Here is a 19192-nt window from a genome sequence, read left to right as displayed (position 1 = left end):
ATATATATATATATATATATATATATATATGTATATATATGATCACACAGCCAAAAATTTTTATTCTTTCATCTCACTTTTGCCTACCTTTGTAGAGGTTTTGGAAATTCTCTCTCTCTCTCTCTTTCGGGTTTACTAAGATAAAAGCTTATAGATTGGCTGTTCATATTCTAAAAGTAGTTTAATGTGTCCCTGAAACTGTCTCTTAGACTGGGTCTTAAGGCATGATTTTTAAGGATTTCTATTCTTTACAAATTGTTTACAGAGTAAAACAAGGTTCATTTGTTAGCACTAAACCTTGGTGGTGCGAGAAGACCCAATTTTGGTAGGCAGAAATTTAGAGAAAAATTGGGCCAATTTGCTTTCCATGGAGGATCTCTCTTGTATGGCTTGTTCACAGAAAATTAGAGAGCACTGAGAATTGGTGTCAGGCGATTGAAAACTGCCTTTTTTGTCTTTAACCAAAAATTGTATCACTCAGCTTTGAATGTGTGTTGGAGATGGAATACACCTCTAATGAAGTGTACCAAATGGGGTTTCCAGAACCCTCATCCATGCTTCTATATGGGCCAGTTACTCATTTCTGACTCCAAAACTCTTCTTAGTTTCCAGTCTGTTAATTACCAAAGTACCTTTCAATGTGACTTCAATAAATTTGTCTTGTGTTCTACCACAATATTTTTTCCATTTCTGTCACAAATTAGCTGATGCATCTTACTTTCTAGTGCTTATACGCACCGTCCTGGAGTTTTTTCCTTTTCTTTTCCTACACACGTTAACTGTCCCAAAAAGTAAGCTGATTTAGGCCCTTTCTCTCCTGCTCAGGTACCTACTGCAAAGCTCAACGCAGATGCAGTACATACCACTTTCATATCCTCCTAGGAGATGAGCACAAGCTCTCCTTTTAGTTTTTCTTTCCTTCTTCCCTTTTCGTTGAGTGGCAGCTTGTAAAATTGCAGTAGTGTCAGCCTAAGCAGTTTTAATATGGGATTCCTTATGGAGTAGAAAGAGGAACTTGGTTCTCTATTTAGAAAGAAGGGAAGGTAAAGTAGTACCTTGAGTTTCCCTAAAATGAAGTTGGAAGTGATTTCTTGTCAGTTCTCTCAGTTCCTATTACTGGTTTGCATTTTAGAAAGGTAAGTAATACAAGTAAGCGAGACTATGATAACACCTTAAAATCCACTATTTATTGAACATCTATCGTGTGCCAGGCACTGAGCTAGACACTTTTGGCATGTGTCTCATTTACTTTCCCAGTAGTCGTGTCAAGTATTAATAGTTCAATTTGAAGATGGAGGAATTAGGCCTCTTTCTGACTATGGTATTTACCAGTGTTGCCTACTATTTCAGCCTATCAACTTCCATTTGTGTTGTCCTGCTCACTTAATAGGTTGTCTTCCCATATTCTGTTTTATAAGATCCCCATTATTTCCCTGTCNNAGGCAGTTGTGGTAAGAGGAAAGAGTGCTGTATTTTGACTTTCAACAACTGGGTTTAAATCCTAGCTCTGTGACCTAGGAGCTTTTTGACCCCAAGTACATTACATAATGTTACTCAGTATCATTTTCCTCATCAGAAAAATGGCAAGAATGATACTGTAGTTCATAAAAATTTCCTAGCCACTAACTCTTTCCTAGATTCTAGAGATATAAAGATAAATAAGATGCTGCCCATGTCCTTGAGTTCTCAGTCAGTTGGGGAAATAAGGCACAAAAGCAGGAAGCTTTAGTATAATGTGTTAAACACATAGTGAGCAGTGTATGGGATTGGGGAAGAATTTTGGAGGAAATGAAAGCTGAACTGCACTTTGTAGAACAATTAAGAGTTGAGGCAGACCAGGAATATAGATAGTCATTGCAGGTGGAAGAAGCATTATTTGCAGTTTTGGAGTCATGAGAGTTCTGACATGTGTGAAATGAGAGCACTTCTGCATGGATGGGGCATAAAACAGATGGAGGAGTAATAGAGAGGGCCGAGGCCCCTGAGCTATGATGCCTCTGAATCTGAGGGAGTTGAGAGTTTAAAGAGGGAGGCTGAGTATATGATGCTGTTAATTACTGCCATCTCGAAAGACTAGTAATACCCCTCAGTATTGGGGTAAAGAAGGCAGATTGAAGGTTGAATTTAGAGTTGAGTTTTTATAGTATAGGGGCAGCAAAAGGATAGGCCTGAAAGGGGGTTGAGTGTGCCAATAAGAAAGAAGTATTGTTTGATCTGTTGGATCAACTGTATAGGCCAGTTCGGATGGCATAGTACCTAGACCCAGATCTGCACTTGGGAAGTGTTTCTGAATTCCTGGCAGCAAGGTGGTCAGCATTTTCCCCATTTAATAGATTGTGAAGTTAAGATTCAGAGAAGAAAATTATTTGCCCTGGGTTGTAAGCTAGTAAATAGCATAACTGAGACAAAACCCCAGGTTTTAAACTTCCTAGTTTATTACTATTTCCACTATGTCGACTCGGGTGACTTTGGTTATGCCATTTTACCTCTCTGAGCTTCACTTCTTTCTAAGGGTTATTATGAAGAAAATTGGTTTAAAGATACCTAGCATAATGTGTGGCAAATGGTAGGTAATTGATAAATGTTACTTCTCTTTCGTATACCACATTGTCTCTGTTGAGATGATAGAGGGAAACTGAACAATGTGGGATTGGGAAATTTTAATCTGTGGACACAGTGGAGTTCAGTGGCCTTATTAAGTGCCCATAAGACTAAGGTGGGCTACACTATTCTGCATATATGAAATATCAAATGGAACTTTGAGTAATATATAAATTTGCTCATTTTCTCTACTCCTGCCCTATCTTTGGAGAGATTGCTTTTGTGATTCCTGTCTTCCTGAAGAGTCCGGAGGTGGGGAATGAAAATATTTCTCTCCCCTCATCCATCTGCCAATTTAATGGAAGGAGGGTAACATAAAGCCACTTCCAACCTGGAGGTTTTATGAAAATTTTATTTGGTACACTTAATGCCATTTGGTCAGCCCATTTGTCCTACATTCCCCTTATATTATGTATAATGAGCTTCCTGTTTAATCTACCATGCTTGGAAAAGAGTACTGACTTACCCTGAGCATTTTGTCCTGGTCTCAACGATTAATTGTTGGAGCAAGAAGAAACCATCTGCGGCAAATACTGTTTGAAGGGACAAGGTTCTTTTTTTTTTTAAATAATAATAATTTTTTATTATATTATGTTAGTCACCATACAGTACATCCCCAGTTTTTGATGTAAAATTCCATGATTCATTACTTGCGTGTAACACCCAGTGTGTAGGGACAAGGTTCTCAGTGAGGCTAAACATTACTCCTGCTGCCCTGACAGATGCCTTCCAAGTGGCTGAGGCTACTGCAGGAGGCAGAAGAAACTTCTGTGCATTTTTTTTTCAAATTGGCTATTAATCCTTCTCTTATATCAGGGGCCTTTGGACTTAACCCTGAAGTACTGCGTGAGGAGGAAGACAGAGTCTATCGACAAAAGGTTCTGTTTTGATATAGAAACTAATGAAAGGTAAGCTGTGCTAGTATGAATTGGTAATGTCTTCATGTGCCAGGTGCTGAGCCTGAGTAGATCTTTTATTTTCGTCTATTATCTCTTGTGATGAAAATGAGCAAATCTATTCGTGACAGTATTGTCTTGGCTCTTCTGCCTGCTGTTCACAGGAATCCCTGTTAGACCTGGCCCAGAGCTGGTTCTCCCTGTGGAAGGTTCAGTCATCTTTGCCTCACCTGCTCTAGGTAGAATAAGTCACTCCTAGGATTTAATTTGCTGTCAGATATGCAATGGTCAACATTTGGTGATGCCACAGGGATGAGATAACAAAACTCATTCTTTTATTGTTTTGTGGTGTCAAGTTTTTATTTAAATTCCAGTTAGTTAACGTATAGTATAATAGTAGTTTCAGGAGTAGAATTTAGTGATTCATCACTTACAGGCAACACCCAGTGCTCATTACAAGTGCCCTCCTTAATGCCCATCACCCATTTAACCCACCCTCCCACCTCCTCTCCAGCAACCCCAGTTTGTTTTCTATAGTTAAGAGTCTGTTTCCTGGTTTGCCTTTTTTCCCCCTATGTTCATCGGTTTCATTTCTTTAATTCTACAAGAGTGAAATCATACAGTATTTGTCTTTCTCTGACTTATTTCACTTGGCATAATATACTCCAGCTCCATCCACGTTGTTGCAAATGGCAAGATTTCATTCTTTTTTTATGGGTGGGTAATATTCCATTGTGCATGTGCCCGCACGTGTGTGTGTTTGCGTGCGTGTGTGTGTGTGTGTACACAGTATCTTCTTTATCCATTCATCAGTTGATGGACATTTGGGCTCTTTCCATCATTTGGCTATTGTTGATAATGCTGGTATAAACATCAGAGTGCATGTATTCCTTCAAATCAGTATTTTTGTATCCTTTGGGTAAATACCTAGTAGTATAACTGCTGGGTCATAGGGTAGTTCTATTTTTACCTTTTTGAAGAACCTCCATACGGTTTTCCAGAATGGCTGCACCACTTTGCATTCCCAACAGCACTATGAGGGGGTTCCACATCCTTGCCAACACATGTTGTTTCCTGTGTTGTTAATTTTAGCCATTCTGACAGGTGTGAGGTGGTATCTCATTGTGGTTTTGATTTGTATTTGCCTGATGGCAAGTGATGTGGAGCATATTTTCATGTGTTTGTTCGCCTTCTGTATGTCTTCTTTGGAAAAATATCTATTCATATTTTCTGCCCATTTTTTAATTGGATTATTTGTTTTTTGGGTGTTGAGTTTGATGAGTTCTTTATAGACTTTGGATACTAACCCTTTATCAGATATGTCATTTGCAAATATCTTCTCCCATTCAGCAAAACTCATTCTTTTATCTCCTAATAAAATATACAAGAACAAGTGAATTGGAACACATTTTAAGGGGAGATAGAAGGGATGGAGGATGGTAGTGGTATTGGGGAGTCTTTTCCCCCCACTTGGTACAAACATGATATAGACTTCCCCTACTTTGCAGGTAAACTAGAAATAGTTTTCAACTTTCTGATTTCAGCTAAGGCTTTCAGACTTTGTACTTTGTTGCATTCGTTTCTTTCCAGTGTCCTCTTTTTGTTTTCTGGACCTGGACAGTTTTATCAGAGGTGAATTTAACCTTGAAATTTTGAAATGAGAGCATTTGGAGTTACTTTGGAGAAGAGCATATTGTGTAGTTGAGAGGTTGATCAAAATTTAGTGAACAAATGTTTGTACATGTTATTTCAGCCTATCATTTCTATGTATTAGGTACCGCGTAGTTGAATAGAACTTAACAAAACGGTCAGATTCCTAGAAAGGGACTTAAAGGTTGAATTACAATATCATATGAACAAAACTATTGATGACTGGAATCATAAAGATTATACTAAGAGATGAGGACACTTTTTTTTTTTTTAGTCTGGAAATATGTAAAAAGTCCTTTTCCCCATTTGAAATTTCTGTTTGTTAATCCATATGATTTCGTTGTTAAAAGTGGATGGTCCTGACCAAAGATGGTTGTAATAGTAAACATCATTACTGGTAACCATACAGCTGTCACTCATTTTTCCAACAGCTTCAGGCCTAGTTGGAAGGGGGGAACTATACTCCTATTTATTGCAGAAAATGACTGTTGGCTGTGGCTTCTCTTTCACGAACCTTTATTATCTCTCACTCTGTAGCATCAAAGTGCTTACAAGAAATAAACATTTTCTGTGTCTAGTTTCATTCTGATTCCCTTTTCAGCTTAAATTTGCAAGCTGTTTGCAAATAATATTCCCATAGACTCAAGCAGTTGCAAATAATTTGGCCCTGAGATTGGGTGCTGGGACCAGTTTATCTTCATATATCTTGCACCTAGCACTATGCATGGCTTATGATAGATACTAAATTTGGTGTTACTTTTAAATGTATTTTCCCATTCCATACACTGAGGAATTCTGAGACCAGAACCGGGAATTAAGGTTTTGATATGTCTGTGATTTTAGTTACCACATATTGGGCACTTAAAAAATATTCACTCATTTAATCCCCCTCCCCCATTTTATAGGTGAGGAGATGAGACTTGAATATGTTAAGAGACTTGCCCAAAGTCACATAGTGGCAAGGCTGAGCTCAAGCACTCTTTATAGGTCTCCAAAGTCTATGTTTTTTTTAAAAGATTTTATTTATTTATTTGACAGAGAGAGAGACAGCCAGTGAGAGAGGGAACATAAGCAGGGGGAGTGGGAGAGGAGGAAGCAGGCTCCCAGCGGAGCATGGAGCCTGATGCGGGGCTCGATCCCAGGGACCTGGGATCATGCCCTGAGCCGAAGGCAGACGCTTAACGACTGAGCCACCCAGGCGCCCCTCCAAAGTCTATGTTTTCTTAGAAATTTTGTTCCATTGTCTTATAAGGCGAATAAACATGTTGTGAAATAAAGCGTCAAATATAATAATGAACAGGTGCTGAGGTACCTCTGCACACATGGAGTTTTCTGAGGAGTGTGGCATCTGCTTTCCTGTCTAGTAAATCTGGTATTTACTAGAAACAAAGTCAGCATTCCCAGCAGACATCAGGCACCTGTACTCATGTCCCTGCAGCACAGAGAGCAAAGGATTCTTTGAGTCCCTTTTACTATCTCAGGAATAGAGGGTAACTTATTTTTTAATTAGCTTTTCTGCCAGGGTGCTGAGGTGGCTCAGTTGGTTAAGCCTCTGCCTTCACCTTTTGTCATGATTCCAGGGTCCTGGGATTGAGCCCCACATCGAGCCCTGCATTGGGCTCCTCGCTCAGTGAAAAGACTGCTTCTCCTTCTCCCCCTGCCTGCCGCTCCCCCTGCTTGTGCTCTCTCTCTTTCAAATACAATCTTTAAAAAAACAATTAGCTTTGCTGCCAATATTTGAAACCACAGGCTTATAGTTCATAGAGCTTGAAGTGCAATAACAACAACTATAATAACAATAACAACAACTGCTTACATTTGCCTCTGTACCAGGCACTATTCTCAGCCCTTGAAGTGTATAATTTCCTTTAATCCTCACTACAGTTCTATGAGGTATGGGCTGTTATCCCAATTTCACAAAGGAAGACAAGGAGACAGAGAGAAATTAAGCAGCTTAGGTAACAGCTAGCAAATGGTAGAGCCAGGATCAAAATCCGGGAATTCTGGTCTTCAAACCCACACTCTTAACCACTTCACTGTAGTGCACATGTGCTATATATGCTGTTTTATTCTGGATGACTGATTGGGACATTAGGAAGGGCAGGGCATTTGTCTAAGATCATAAAGATAGTCAATGGAAGATCCTGGACTGGAAGTCAGTGTTCTTTCTACTTTGTCATCCTGTTCTTATCAATATCATTCTGTGAATTTGACTTTCTATGGCACCCAAGAATCCTCACATGCTTCTTGAGTAGTCACTTATTTATTCTTTCAGCCTCTCTGTAAGGTTAAGAGAAGACACATACTGGATTTTTCATTTCCCAGATAGGGAAGCTGAGTTCCAGGATGGGTTTAATGTCATATCTGGTCTGTACTGTCTGCTATTATGTCTGTTGCTCATTTCCTTGTTCTTCCTCTGGCTTCAAGATTCAGCTGGGTAGCTGTCTTTACAAAGATTTCTAGACTTTCTAGCCCTATGTGATATGTCCAAAAGGTTGGTTATTGGTTAGAGAAAGGTAAACTTGAAAGAATCCAGTGTCCAAAACCAACTCTTGGGTTTTAGTTGATATTGGCTTTAAGATCATTTGGAGGTTTTCCTTTTTAAGATGTACTTTAATAGAAAGTGAAATAGGAATTCCATGATATCAAAACTGGAAGGGACCTCCCAGCTCATCTGGTCCAACTCCCTTATGGATAAAAAAACTGAGGCCCATGGAGGCCCAGTTACTTTTCCAGGCTCTCTGAATCCTCTTGTCATTGTTCTTATCATTCCATGACTCTGAGAGAGGTCTTACCTTAACAGAAGGAGTAAGAGGAACCAGTTTCTCATAATGGCGCAGATACACAGGTAATGCAAGGAGACTTTATATCTGCAATAATACGGTCAATCTGAAATTCCCAGTTTGGTCGTGAAGGTCTAAAAAGCCCATATATTGTATACCAACTTGAAGTATCTCTGGTTGTAGGTATCCTACAAGTAAATAGAAAAAAAAATCTGTTTGAGGCTATCTCCTATGGGGAAAATGCCAGTTAAGAAAGAACATGGCTGTTGGACCAGAATTTCTATATTTAAATCCTGGCTCTATACTTACCCACTGTGTGAGCTTATCAATGCCTCAGTTTCCCTTTCTGTAAAATAGGGATTCCTATATAGTACCTGCTCTATACGTTCCTGGGTAGATTATATGAATTAATTCATATCACGTACTTAGAACAGAACCTGGTACCTAGTGAACATTCAATAACTGTTAGTTATTTTTAGTCATAAGATTGCTTAAGTCAGCCAAAAGGCCTCCTCCCTGTGCTGAGCCAGCGTGCATGTTGTTGAATTCTTTCCAACTGGAAATACTCTTTGGACATCATAGATGGGGGAAGTAGCAAAGCCACTTTTTTTGACGGATGAATGTGCCCATGCTGAACATGCTTACTCCTAGAGCCCAGACCAAACTGCTAGCTTCCAAGAGAGAAAGGCAGAGATAGCCACAGTTTGGCTCAAGTACAATGGAGCCAATTTAAGTGTGTATTATGGTGAGGTATCTTGGCATCTACCTTCCCATTTCCTTGCCCGACCCTGGCGTGAGGTTGCCAAGATACCACCTCCTCTAGGGTTCCCAAAGTCACCGTTCTCTAAATGTTTCATTGTTTTTTTGAGTAAAAGAGATTTTGAAACATTGGAATTCTGTATGTGCCTGCTCAATGTGACACCTCCCAGGGCTGAGAGAGACCTGAGATCACAAGACTCCATTCTCTCAAGTGAGTTTTCTACTTTTAACTTGTCATTTCTTCCCTCTTAGGCCAGGAACCATCACTTTGCAGGCCCTTTCAGAAGCTAACAGAAGGCTATGGATGGAGGCCATGGATGGAAAAGAACCTGTAAGTTACCTCAGGATACTAGAGAAACCTCAGTACCATAATCCAGTGTGTGAGTGCCCTTAGTGGTACCAGTGCATCTAGGACAATTAAAAGGTCAGATCATCAGACTCAAAATTTTAGATCTAGAAGGAATTGTTGACTTGACATTTCTTGTTTAAAAAGTAAGGCAGTTTGAGTTCCAGAGAGGGTGAGGGACTTCTCTGGGCTTACTCTCAGAAAAGGCATAACGGCTGGGCCTAGATTTCAGGTTTCTCAGCTTCTGGCTTCGGTGTTACCTTATGCAGCTGTGCCCACAAGATCTTCTTAGGAAAGAATATTAAGCCTTTTTTTTCAGTTTATAAAATTAATATGTGTTCATACAGAAAGATGGAAAATAATTATCATAACGGAATAAGCATTTATTAAGATTTTATTCAAAATGGTTTCCTGCCCCCATCTGACATTCCCAAGTCAGCTTGTTCTCTTTAAGGGTACAGCTGGTGGAGAAGATGGTACTGCCATCCCGTATCTCAAGATGTACCAGTCTGTTTAGAACATTGTTACTCAGGAAGACAAGCAGTACCTTAACAGGTTTAGTAATGATCATAGAAACGCCAACTTGAAGAGTCAGAAATGATTAAAAAGCATTTTTTCTCTTTGGTATCTTCCATGTAGGTTTCTTCTAGTGGTATATGAACTAATATCGCCTTCTTAGTGTTGGAATTCCAAAATCTTGAATTTGCATCCTAGTTGTGCCATTCAGTGGTTGTGTGACTTTGAGCAAGTTATTCTCTCTCTCTGAGATTCAGTTTTCTTCTATTCAGTAAGATGGGTTTAACAATCTCTGTTCTACCTACCTCACAGGGTTGCTTTGGAAAATCAAATGAATGGAAGTCTATCAACCATAATGTGCTATGTTAGTTTTAGATGCTTCTACCTGGGCTAAAGAATGAGTGCAAAGCTACTGAGATTCAATAATATTTGGATAGAGTCCAATCTTCTTGTTTTGGTCAGGCAAAAATGTGCTAAGAGGGGGAAATATACTCCAGAGTGTTCTTTCTGTGTCTCCTCAGTGCCCTGGAGACTAAAGATGAGTGCCCAGATCTCAGATTGCATTTATAGCAACCAAGAAGGTAGGAGGAGAGAAGTGGTATTGTGAGGATTGCCGTACAGAAAGTAGTGCATGACCTGTCTCTCCTCCCTCCTTCCCAGAATCCTGGAGCTTAACTACTGCATGCCTATGATGTTTCTCTAGGAAGATGGTAGGAGGCTCAGTGGGGCATTTTATTCTTGATTCCTTCTTCCGAACTTGTTCTCTCTTTAGGTTTTAAAGGTCAAAGGATGCAGATGGCTTTTTGTGGAGAATAATATGGGTCCACTGAATATGGATCCTTAACAACTTGATTATGATAGACTTTCCACAAATATTTGTTTATAAAAGTGGCAGCAAGGGCTGGTCAGCACAGAAATCTCACTCATTGAAATATCCAGGGGCATACAGACATATGCCAAAAATTTTCTTTTAGAAGGAGAGCTTGTTAAAGCAGACTAACAGATCCCATATCGAAGGCATATTTCCTGCAGTTTCACATTATTATTGTTGCGGCTTTACTAAACACCCCAATTCACTAATCTTACACATGGTGCACATGCCTTTGTTTAAAGTGTCAAAGAAAATCAGGACTTGAAGGGACACCTACTCCAATCCTGATCATTTTAGAGATATGAATTTTGAAGTGTAGAGAATGAAAAGGACATGCACGAGATTTCATAGTGAGGTAGAGGTGGAGGCAGGACTAGACTTCAAGAGTCAAGGATCTCCTCTTTTGTCTCTCACATAGCTATCAGTGTGTAGTTCAATATGACTCAGACAAATCTTGATCAATGCATGGATCTCTTTCAGTTGGACACTGGCTTTCCTACAGAGAAACACCCATTAATTAGCCGTTGGGGTAGGAGGTTTGTATTGGGAGCATTTACATTTTGCCACCAACGCCCGTTAGCCACGTATCCGTTAGAAAACTATTTCTTTTCTCTCATGCTCTCTTGCTCCATCAGAAAAATTCTCCAAGCTTTACCTAAGTAAATCTCTAAGATGGGTAGGCTACAGCTTCAGCTGCAGTGAGCTTCTCTGCTGGTCTTCAGAGATCGTTAATTCAAGTGTTTGCTAGTGACCTAGGCACAGATGATTCTCTTTAGCCCACTTTTTCATCTTATTAAAGCTTAAGAGTCGCTAATGGTTTTGATGGACTATCTGGGGAAAGAGATTTTGTATTATTTGCCATACTTACTTACAGTGATTCACAATAGCCATGGCTTTTTCTTTCTCTTCTTTTGTAGATCTACCACAGCCCCATAACAAAACAGGAAGAAAGTGAGTCAAATTTATGATCTATTGACATTACAAACCGCTAGCTGTCCTAATCACAGTTACTACTTTCACCAGTAATATGTAATATTGATGCAAGCATATTTATTGATGCCTCTGTGTAGAATAAAATTCAGACCTATTTTTTTAAATATGTCTACTTATTGAAATAAGGAAGTCACTTTATCTTAGCTTATGGTGTGGGTAGTAATAGTAATACAAAGAAGAACATTATATCTCCCTTGTTCTAAACACACGATGGAAATTATGTGCATTTCCATCCTAACATTTCATGTTTGATGTTGTTCATGCCTAAAACAAACATAATGCAATAGGATAGCTAAAAGCATTTTGTGTTATAAGAGTAAAAACGCTCTTCTTCCCCTGAAAAAAAAAAAAAGATCTTTCCGTTTAAGGGTATTGGAGATGAAAAACCATACCCTTTATTCTCTCACTGCAGTCTCCTAGCGTGATCGACAAATGTTTGGTAGGTAAAACTTGTTATAGTAGGACCTAACTCTGTTTTCCTTTGTTTGAAACAGTGGAGCTGAATGAAGTGGGGTTCAAGTTTGTTAGGAAGTGCATCAATGTCATTGAGACCAAAGGTAAGACATGTACCAGAGTATTGGTGGTGTTTGAATTTGGTCACTCTGAATTTATTCTGGGGCAATTTCTCTAAAGTAGCAATGATGCCATTTGTTGGTCAGGACTCATTTTAGCAATGAAACCTATTTATAAGCCTTGAACACTAGACACAAATTTATAAAATTCTAGCAAATTCCAAACCAGTGGTATCCAAGCATATTGGGAGAATTTGTGGTTTCCTGCTTTTAAAGAGAAAGAGCTTAATTAATCAAATGGTACAAAGTTCTAAGTTATACAAGAGAATTGTGTCCTAGAGATCTACTGTACAGTGTAAAGCCAGAGTTAGCAATGCTGTATTGCAGACTTAAAAATGTGCTAAGGTGGTAGATCTTGTGTTAAGAGTTCTTATCACAAAAAAATAATAATGAATAAAGAAGGCCGTAGGAAAGATTTAGAGGTGATGAATATGTTTCTGCATAGACTGTGCTGATGGTTGGTTTCACTTATCTCCAAAGTCACCAAGTTGTATATATTAGATATGTACAGCCTCTTGTATTTCAGAGAGAGAGAGAGAGAGAGAGAGAAAGAGCATCAAACAGCATCAAATACCTGGGCACTCCTCAAGTAGTGTTATGAGAGTTCCATCACAAATAAATAAGAGTTCAATTTCTGCCACAATACATACTGGTTTAAAAATTGAGGGGGTGCAAAGCTGAAGTCAGACAAATGTGGAATCAGTGTTTTTTTAGGTTGATGATACTCTCTAGTTTCTGAGAATATTTACAATGTGGGCAGGTAGTATATGAGCCAAGCCTCTTTATCTTTGAAATGTTGCTAGAATTTACCTATATGCAAAATGGCCTTTTGTTTCACATATGCCATATTCCATCCCTTTCTTCCTTTATCACTGCTCACGGGCAACTCGGGGTTGATATTTCCTCCTTTTTCAATTAAACCCTAGCTCCCTTCCAAGATGGCGGCACTATTCTCAGCCACCCGCCGCTACACACCTAAGCATATTTTTCTATTTACTATAGAGTATATTCTTTTCTGTTCACATTAATGAAATCTTGGTATAATCCAAATGAAAGTATGGAGAGAATAATTTGGAGAGAGGCTTCGAAACTGTTCCCCTAGAGCTTGGAGAGGGTAGGGAGACATTTTCCTCTTTGAACTGACACCAAGGTGTAAGTACCTATTTCTCTACCCTGAGGGAAATGAAAGGTCTAGCTATGGAAGCAAAACTGACCTCAATCTTTTTCCCTAGGGATCAAGACAGAGGGATTGTACCGTACTGTGGGCAGCAACATTCAGGTTCAGAAGCTGCTGAATGCCTTTTTTGGTAACAATTTTAATTTCATAATTCTTATTGGAAATTGTGTATCAAAATAAATGTGACCATAAGGCAAAGGAGACATTGCTATAAAAGGGTGTGGAATATTTAAGAAATAGTTTCAAAGGAAAAATGTACACATATTTGCCTACCCCGGCTCAGAGACAATCTTGCCTTGAAACAACTACCATCTCTCCTTCTCCACATCATATTGACACCTCACCTCAGAACCTTTGCAATCTGGCTTCTACTCCAACCTCTCCACTGGAACTACTTTTGCCAGGCTTAGAAGATATCTTCTGTGAAATCCAGTGGACAATTTTCAGACTCTCTTGCTTGATCTCCTTGTGGACTACTCCCTCCTTTTTGAAACTTTCTTCATGTGTGACTTCTGTGACTCAACATCTTGTGATTTTTCTAAAATCTGTATTAAACCTTTCAAGTGACTCTTGTCAGGTCCTTTTTCCTCTTCTGATCTTTTCAATCTTGGCTGGGTATTTTCAAGCATTCCATCTTTGCTGCCCTTTGCTTCTTCCTCTACATGTATTGCTAATGAATAAATACTAACCTGGTTATGCATCACATTTTTTCCCTTTTTACATGTCTAGTAGTTTTTAAAGTTCCTATTTAAATTCCAGTTAGTTAACATACAGTGTGATAGTTTCACATGTATGATATAATGATTCGACACTTCCGTACAACAACAATTGCTCATTACAAATATAATCCTTAATCCCCATCACATATTTAACCCATCCCCCTACCCACCTCCCCTCTGATAGCCATCACTTTGTCCTCTATGGTTAAGAGTCTGTTCTTGGGGGCGCCTGGGTGGCACAGCGGTTGAGCGTCTGCCTTCGGCTCAGGGCGTGATCCCAGCATTCTGGGATTGAGCCCCACATCAGGCTCCTCCGCTATGAGCCTGCTTCTTCCTCTCCCACTCCCCCTGCTTGTGTTCCCTCTCTCGCTGGCTGTCTCTGTTGAATAAATAAATAAAAAATCTTTAAAAAAAAAGAGTCTGTTCTTGGTTTGCCTTTCTCTTTTTTTCCCCTATGCTCACTTGTTTGGTTTCTTAGATTCCACAAATGAGTGAAATCATACGGTATTTGTCTTTATCTGACTGACTTACTTGGTTTAGCGTAATGCTCCCTAGCTCCATCCATGTTGTTGCAAATGGCAAGATCTCATTCCTTCTGATGGCTGAGTTTTATATATATATATGTGTATATATATATATATATATATATATGTATATATGCACACACATATATATACACATTTGTATATACATTTGTATATATATGTGTGTGTATGTATATGTATATACATTTATATACATATATATGTATATAAAAACATACACCACCTCTTTATTAATCAGTCAATGGGCATTTGGGCTCTTTCCATATTTTGGCTTATATTCATAGTGCTGCTATAAACGATGGGGTGCATTTATAATTCAAATTAGTATTTTGTGTTCTTTGGGTAAATTCCTAGTAGTATAATTGCTGGATCGTAGGGTAGTTCTCTTTTGAACTTTCTGAGGAACTGCCATACTGTTTTCCAGAGTGGACACACCAGTTTGCATTCCCACCAACACTGCAAGATGGTTCCTCTTTCTCTGCATCCTTGTCAACACCTATTGTTTCTTGTGTTGTTAATTTTAGCCATTCCAGCTAGTGTAAGGTGTTATCTCATTGTAGTTTTGATTTATATTTCCCTGATGATGAGTGATGTTGAGCATTTTTTCATGTATCTGTTGGCCATCTATTTGTCTTCTTTGGAAAAATGTCTATTCATGTATTCTGCCCATTTTTTAACAATTATTTGTTTTTTGGGTGTTCAGTTTTATAAGTTCTTTGTAGATTTTGGATATGAACCCTTTATCAGACATGTCTTTTGCAAATATCTTCTCCTGTTCTGTAGGTTGCCTGTTAGTTTTGTTGATCGTTTACTTTGCTGTGTAGAAGGTTTTTATTTTGATGAAATCCCAATAGTTTATTTTTGCTTTTATTTCCCTTGCCTCAGGAAACATATGTAATAAGAAGTTGCTTTGGCCGATATCAAAGAGGTTACTGCCTGTGTTCTCGTCTAGGATTTTGATAGTTTTCCATCACACATGTAGGTCTTTAATGCATTTTTTGTGTATGGTGTAAGAAAGTCTAGCTCCATTCTTTTGCATGTAGATTACCAGTTTTCTGAATACTATTTGTTGAAGAGACTGTCTTTTTTTCCATTGATATTCTTTCCTGCTTTATTGAAGATTAACCATACAGAGGTGGGTACATTTCTAAGTTTTCTATTCTGTTCTATGTGTCCATTTTTGTGCCATTGCCATACTGTCTTGATTGCTACAGATTTGTAATATAACTTGAAGTCCCTAATTGTGATGACTTCATCTTTGCTTTGCTTTTTCAAGATTGCTTTGGCTTCAGGGTCTTTTGTGGCCCCATACAAATTTTAAGATTGTTTGTTCTAACTCTGTGAAAAATGATGTCAGTAATTTGATAGGGGTTGCTTTGGGTACTATAGCCATTTTCATAATATTTATTCTTCCAATCCATGAGCATGGGATCTTTTTCCATTTCTTTGTGTCATCTTCAATTTCTTTCATCAGTGTCTTATAGTTTTCAGAGTACACATCATTTACCTCTTCAGTTAGGTTTATTCCTAGGTATGTTACGTTTTTTGTGCAGTTGTAAATGGGAGCAATTCCTTGATTTCTCTTTCTGCTGCTTCGTTATTGGTGTATAGAAATACAACAGATTTCTGAACATTGGTTTTGTATCCTGCAACTTTACTGAATTCATTTATCCGTTCTAGCAAGTTTTTGGTGTAGTCCTTCAGGGTTTCTAAATATAGTATCATGTCATCTGCAGATAGTGAATATTTGACTTCTTCCTTGCCAATCTGGAGGCCTTTTATTTTGTGTGTGTGTGTGTGTGTGTGTGTGTGTGTGTTGTCTGATTGCTGTGGTTAAGACCTCCAGTACTATATTAAGTATCAGTAATGAGAGTGGACGTCCCTGTGTTGTTCCTCACTGCAGAAGAAAAGCTCTCAGTTTTTCCCCATTGAGGATGATACTAGGTGTGGGTTTTTCATATATTCTCTTTATTTTGCTTAGGTATTCCCTCTAATCCTTTTTGAGGATTTTTTTATAATAATTTTTATTATATTATGTTAGTCACCATACAGTACATCCCTAGTTTTTGATGTAAAGTTCCCTGATTCATTACTTGTGTATAACACCCAGTGCACCATGCAATACGTGCCCTCCTTAATACCCATCACCAGCCTGTCCCATTCCCCCATCCCCCTCCCCTCTGAAGCCCTCAGTTTGTTTCCCAGAGTCCATAGTCTTTCATGGTTCATTCCCCCTTCTGTTTACCCCCCCTTTCTTCTTCCCTTTCTTCTCCTACCGATCTTCCTACTTCCTATGTTCCATAAATGAGTGAAACCATATGATAATTGTCTTTCTCTGCTTGACTTATTTTGCTTAGCATTATCTCCTCCAGTCCTGTTCATGTTGCACCAAATGTTGAGAAATTGTTCTTTTTGATGGCTGAGTACTATTCCATTGTATATATGGACCACAACTTCTTAATCCAGGATGCTACAGCATGTAATAATAGCAGGTGTAGTGTTTTTGTATTATAGAGTACATCATTATTGCCTCAGTATATGTTTGCATTACATCGCTTTACATTCTTGACTTAAAAATTCACATTGTCCTATTCCTGGCCAGTTACATCATATTTTATAAGCTATAGGACACTTTTTTATTTATGAAAGGGCTTAAAGCATGGTCCAGAATATTTAGTCTCTGAATAATTATTGAACTCAGATTAACTGTTTAGAATTCTCTGTCTAGTATCACTACATTCTTGTACCTAATATATAATAAGCTAAAACATGTGCCATGCTCAGCATCCTACTGATTCTCTTACAGGCTTCATTAGGACTGAATTGGTTCCCTCAAATCACACATGGCAATACAATTTGATTCATAATATCATAGAAAGTGGCAGGGCTGTCATATTGTATCTATTCAACATCAAGCTCCAAATATCAGTACTTACATGAATATCTGAAAAGTAGACCAAGAATTTCTAGATATAAAATATTTATACATAAAAAATAAAACAGTGTCAGTTTACTTATTTATGCATAAAAGTGGTAATCCCTGATCCTTTCCCCAATTCTAATTCTAGATTTGGTGATCCTTATTCATTTAGCAAATAATTTGAGTATCTACCAAGGGTCAGGCATTTTGCTCAAGGATGTAGATTAGAGTGAACATATATCACTTGCATTTCCTACCTTTATGGGGCTAACAGAATTTTTATTTGTGTGGGGTGATTGCCCTTCTAAGTTTTTTTTTTTTTTTTTCGTCTTCTGGGGATTCTCACTGGGATCCTCAAAGTTGTCTTTCTTCTTTTCATCCTACCCTGATCTGTTCCCACACCATTGGGCCTGGCTGCCTTGGCTTTGTATAGGCTCATCATGATTTATCCCAGGAGGAAGAGCATCCCTCTCCTTTTGCTAGCACTGCATGTTTTTCTCTCTTCTTTCCTTAAGTCTCATGCTCTATGCCAGTCGAAAGTACACTTCCAGCTATGTTTTTTAACTTTAACAACCTTTAGACTACTTTCTTTATAGCAGCTTCTACAACACATGACTGTGGGATTTTTTCTGTTGTTTGCTAAAAGCTTCCATTCTTTCCCCACCTGAAAATCTGTCTTTTTGGCAAATAAAATATAACATAGACCATAGAGTCAATGGGAGGGGGGAACACATCCAAATCCATAATTATTTTTCATTCAGTCCACCATTGGGTTAGTCACATTCTTCCCCCTCCCAAGATTGTTGCACTATGCTCTAGGTTAACAGATCCTACAAACTGAGGGGTAGCATCTTCACTCACGCTGAATCCGTCATAAACTACTCTAGTCTCAGGGAAGCTAATCTGATTACCTCACAAACAGCGTGGTGCTACATCTAAGTGTTCTGTTTCTCCACCCCTTATCCAGTCATACTCATCTTATTAATGATAATGCCTATTATATTATAATATAATAATTACATATATTTATATTATAATCTTGATAATCATGCTCATGATAATACCAGTGTACCTAGCACATAGCTGGTACTCAATAACTGTTCCTTCCGTGGAACTCTAATATCTTGTGCTTCAGAGAGTATTTCACAATGACTGAAACAGAGGGGTGAGATAGAGCAGGGAGACTGGATGTATTGACATGTGTCCTTTATGAAGTTGATTCTGGCTGGGAAGCTGTACATGGAAAAGCATTATTCCCACGATACTGTTACCTAATGCCGGAGGCCGACTGAACTAAACAGAAGAGAAATGAACATAGTGAGTGAAGTAACAAATCATTGGTAAGATGTTACTTATTTAGGTTTTAAAATTTCTCCTTTTATCTTTATGCTATTAAAAGAAAATACATTTAATTTTCAGAAACCAAATGAAACACCTAATGTAATCATATGTAGACAGTTAAATAGAGTAGAGATGATCGTCGAGTTTTTTTAAAAAATTCATACCTAACTATTCAGCGTCTGAAGACTTTAGTATTAAACTCACATATATCTGGACAAATAGATAATAAATATGTATGAAAAAGGAACAACTTCAAATTATATGAGCTCTTTGAATAACAGAAAAATAATACCCTTAGCAAATAAAACAAAACCATATCGCACTCCACTTAGGAGCTGCAAAACTTGAACTCTATGCATTCATCTATAAAGCAACTCTGTAGGTTAATAACCTTTATTATACTCAAGTATAGTGGGGAGCTTTACCTTTCAATACATATCAAGGCATTTTTATTCCTAAGGTCAGGTGTGTGTGTGTGTGTGTGTGTGTGTGTGTGTGTGTGT

The 19192-nt window shown here is 38.3% G+C and overlaps 1 protein-coding gene across 1 annotated transcript in view; it reads left to right on the top strand.

The window, feature by feature from the left end:
- OPHN1 (oligophrenin 1) overlaps positions 1 to 19192 on the top strand; it is a 624918-nt gene that overhangs the window by 328476 nt on the left and 277250 nt on the right. The window contains exons 11-15 of the mRNA XM_040630677.1: positions 3418 to 3509; positions 8942 to 9020; positions 11340 to 11373; positions 11910 to 11972; positions 13220 to 13294. Coding sequence (XP_040486611.1) covers positions 3418 to 3509; positions 8942 to 9020; positions 11340 to 11373; positions 11910 to 11972; positions 13220 to 13294 — 343 coding nt within the window. The remainder of the gene's footprint in view (positions 1 to 3417; positions 3510 to 8941; positions 9021 to 11339; positions 11374 to 11909; positions 11973 to 13219; positions 13295 to 19192) is intronic.

This window comes from Ursus maritimus, assembly GCF_017311325.1.
Source record: "Ursus maritimus isolate PB19 chromosome X unlocalized genomic scaffold, ASM1731132v1 scaffold_X1, whole genome shotgun sequence".
Lineage (NCBI taxonomy): Eukaryota > Metazoa > Chordata > Mammalia > Carnivora > Ursidae > Ursus > Ursus maritimus.
This window is presented reverse-complemented; position numbering and strand designations above follow the sequence as displayed.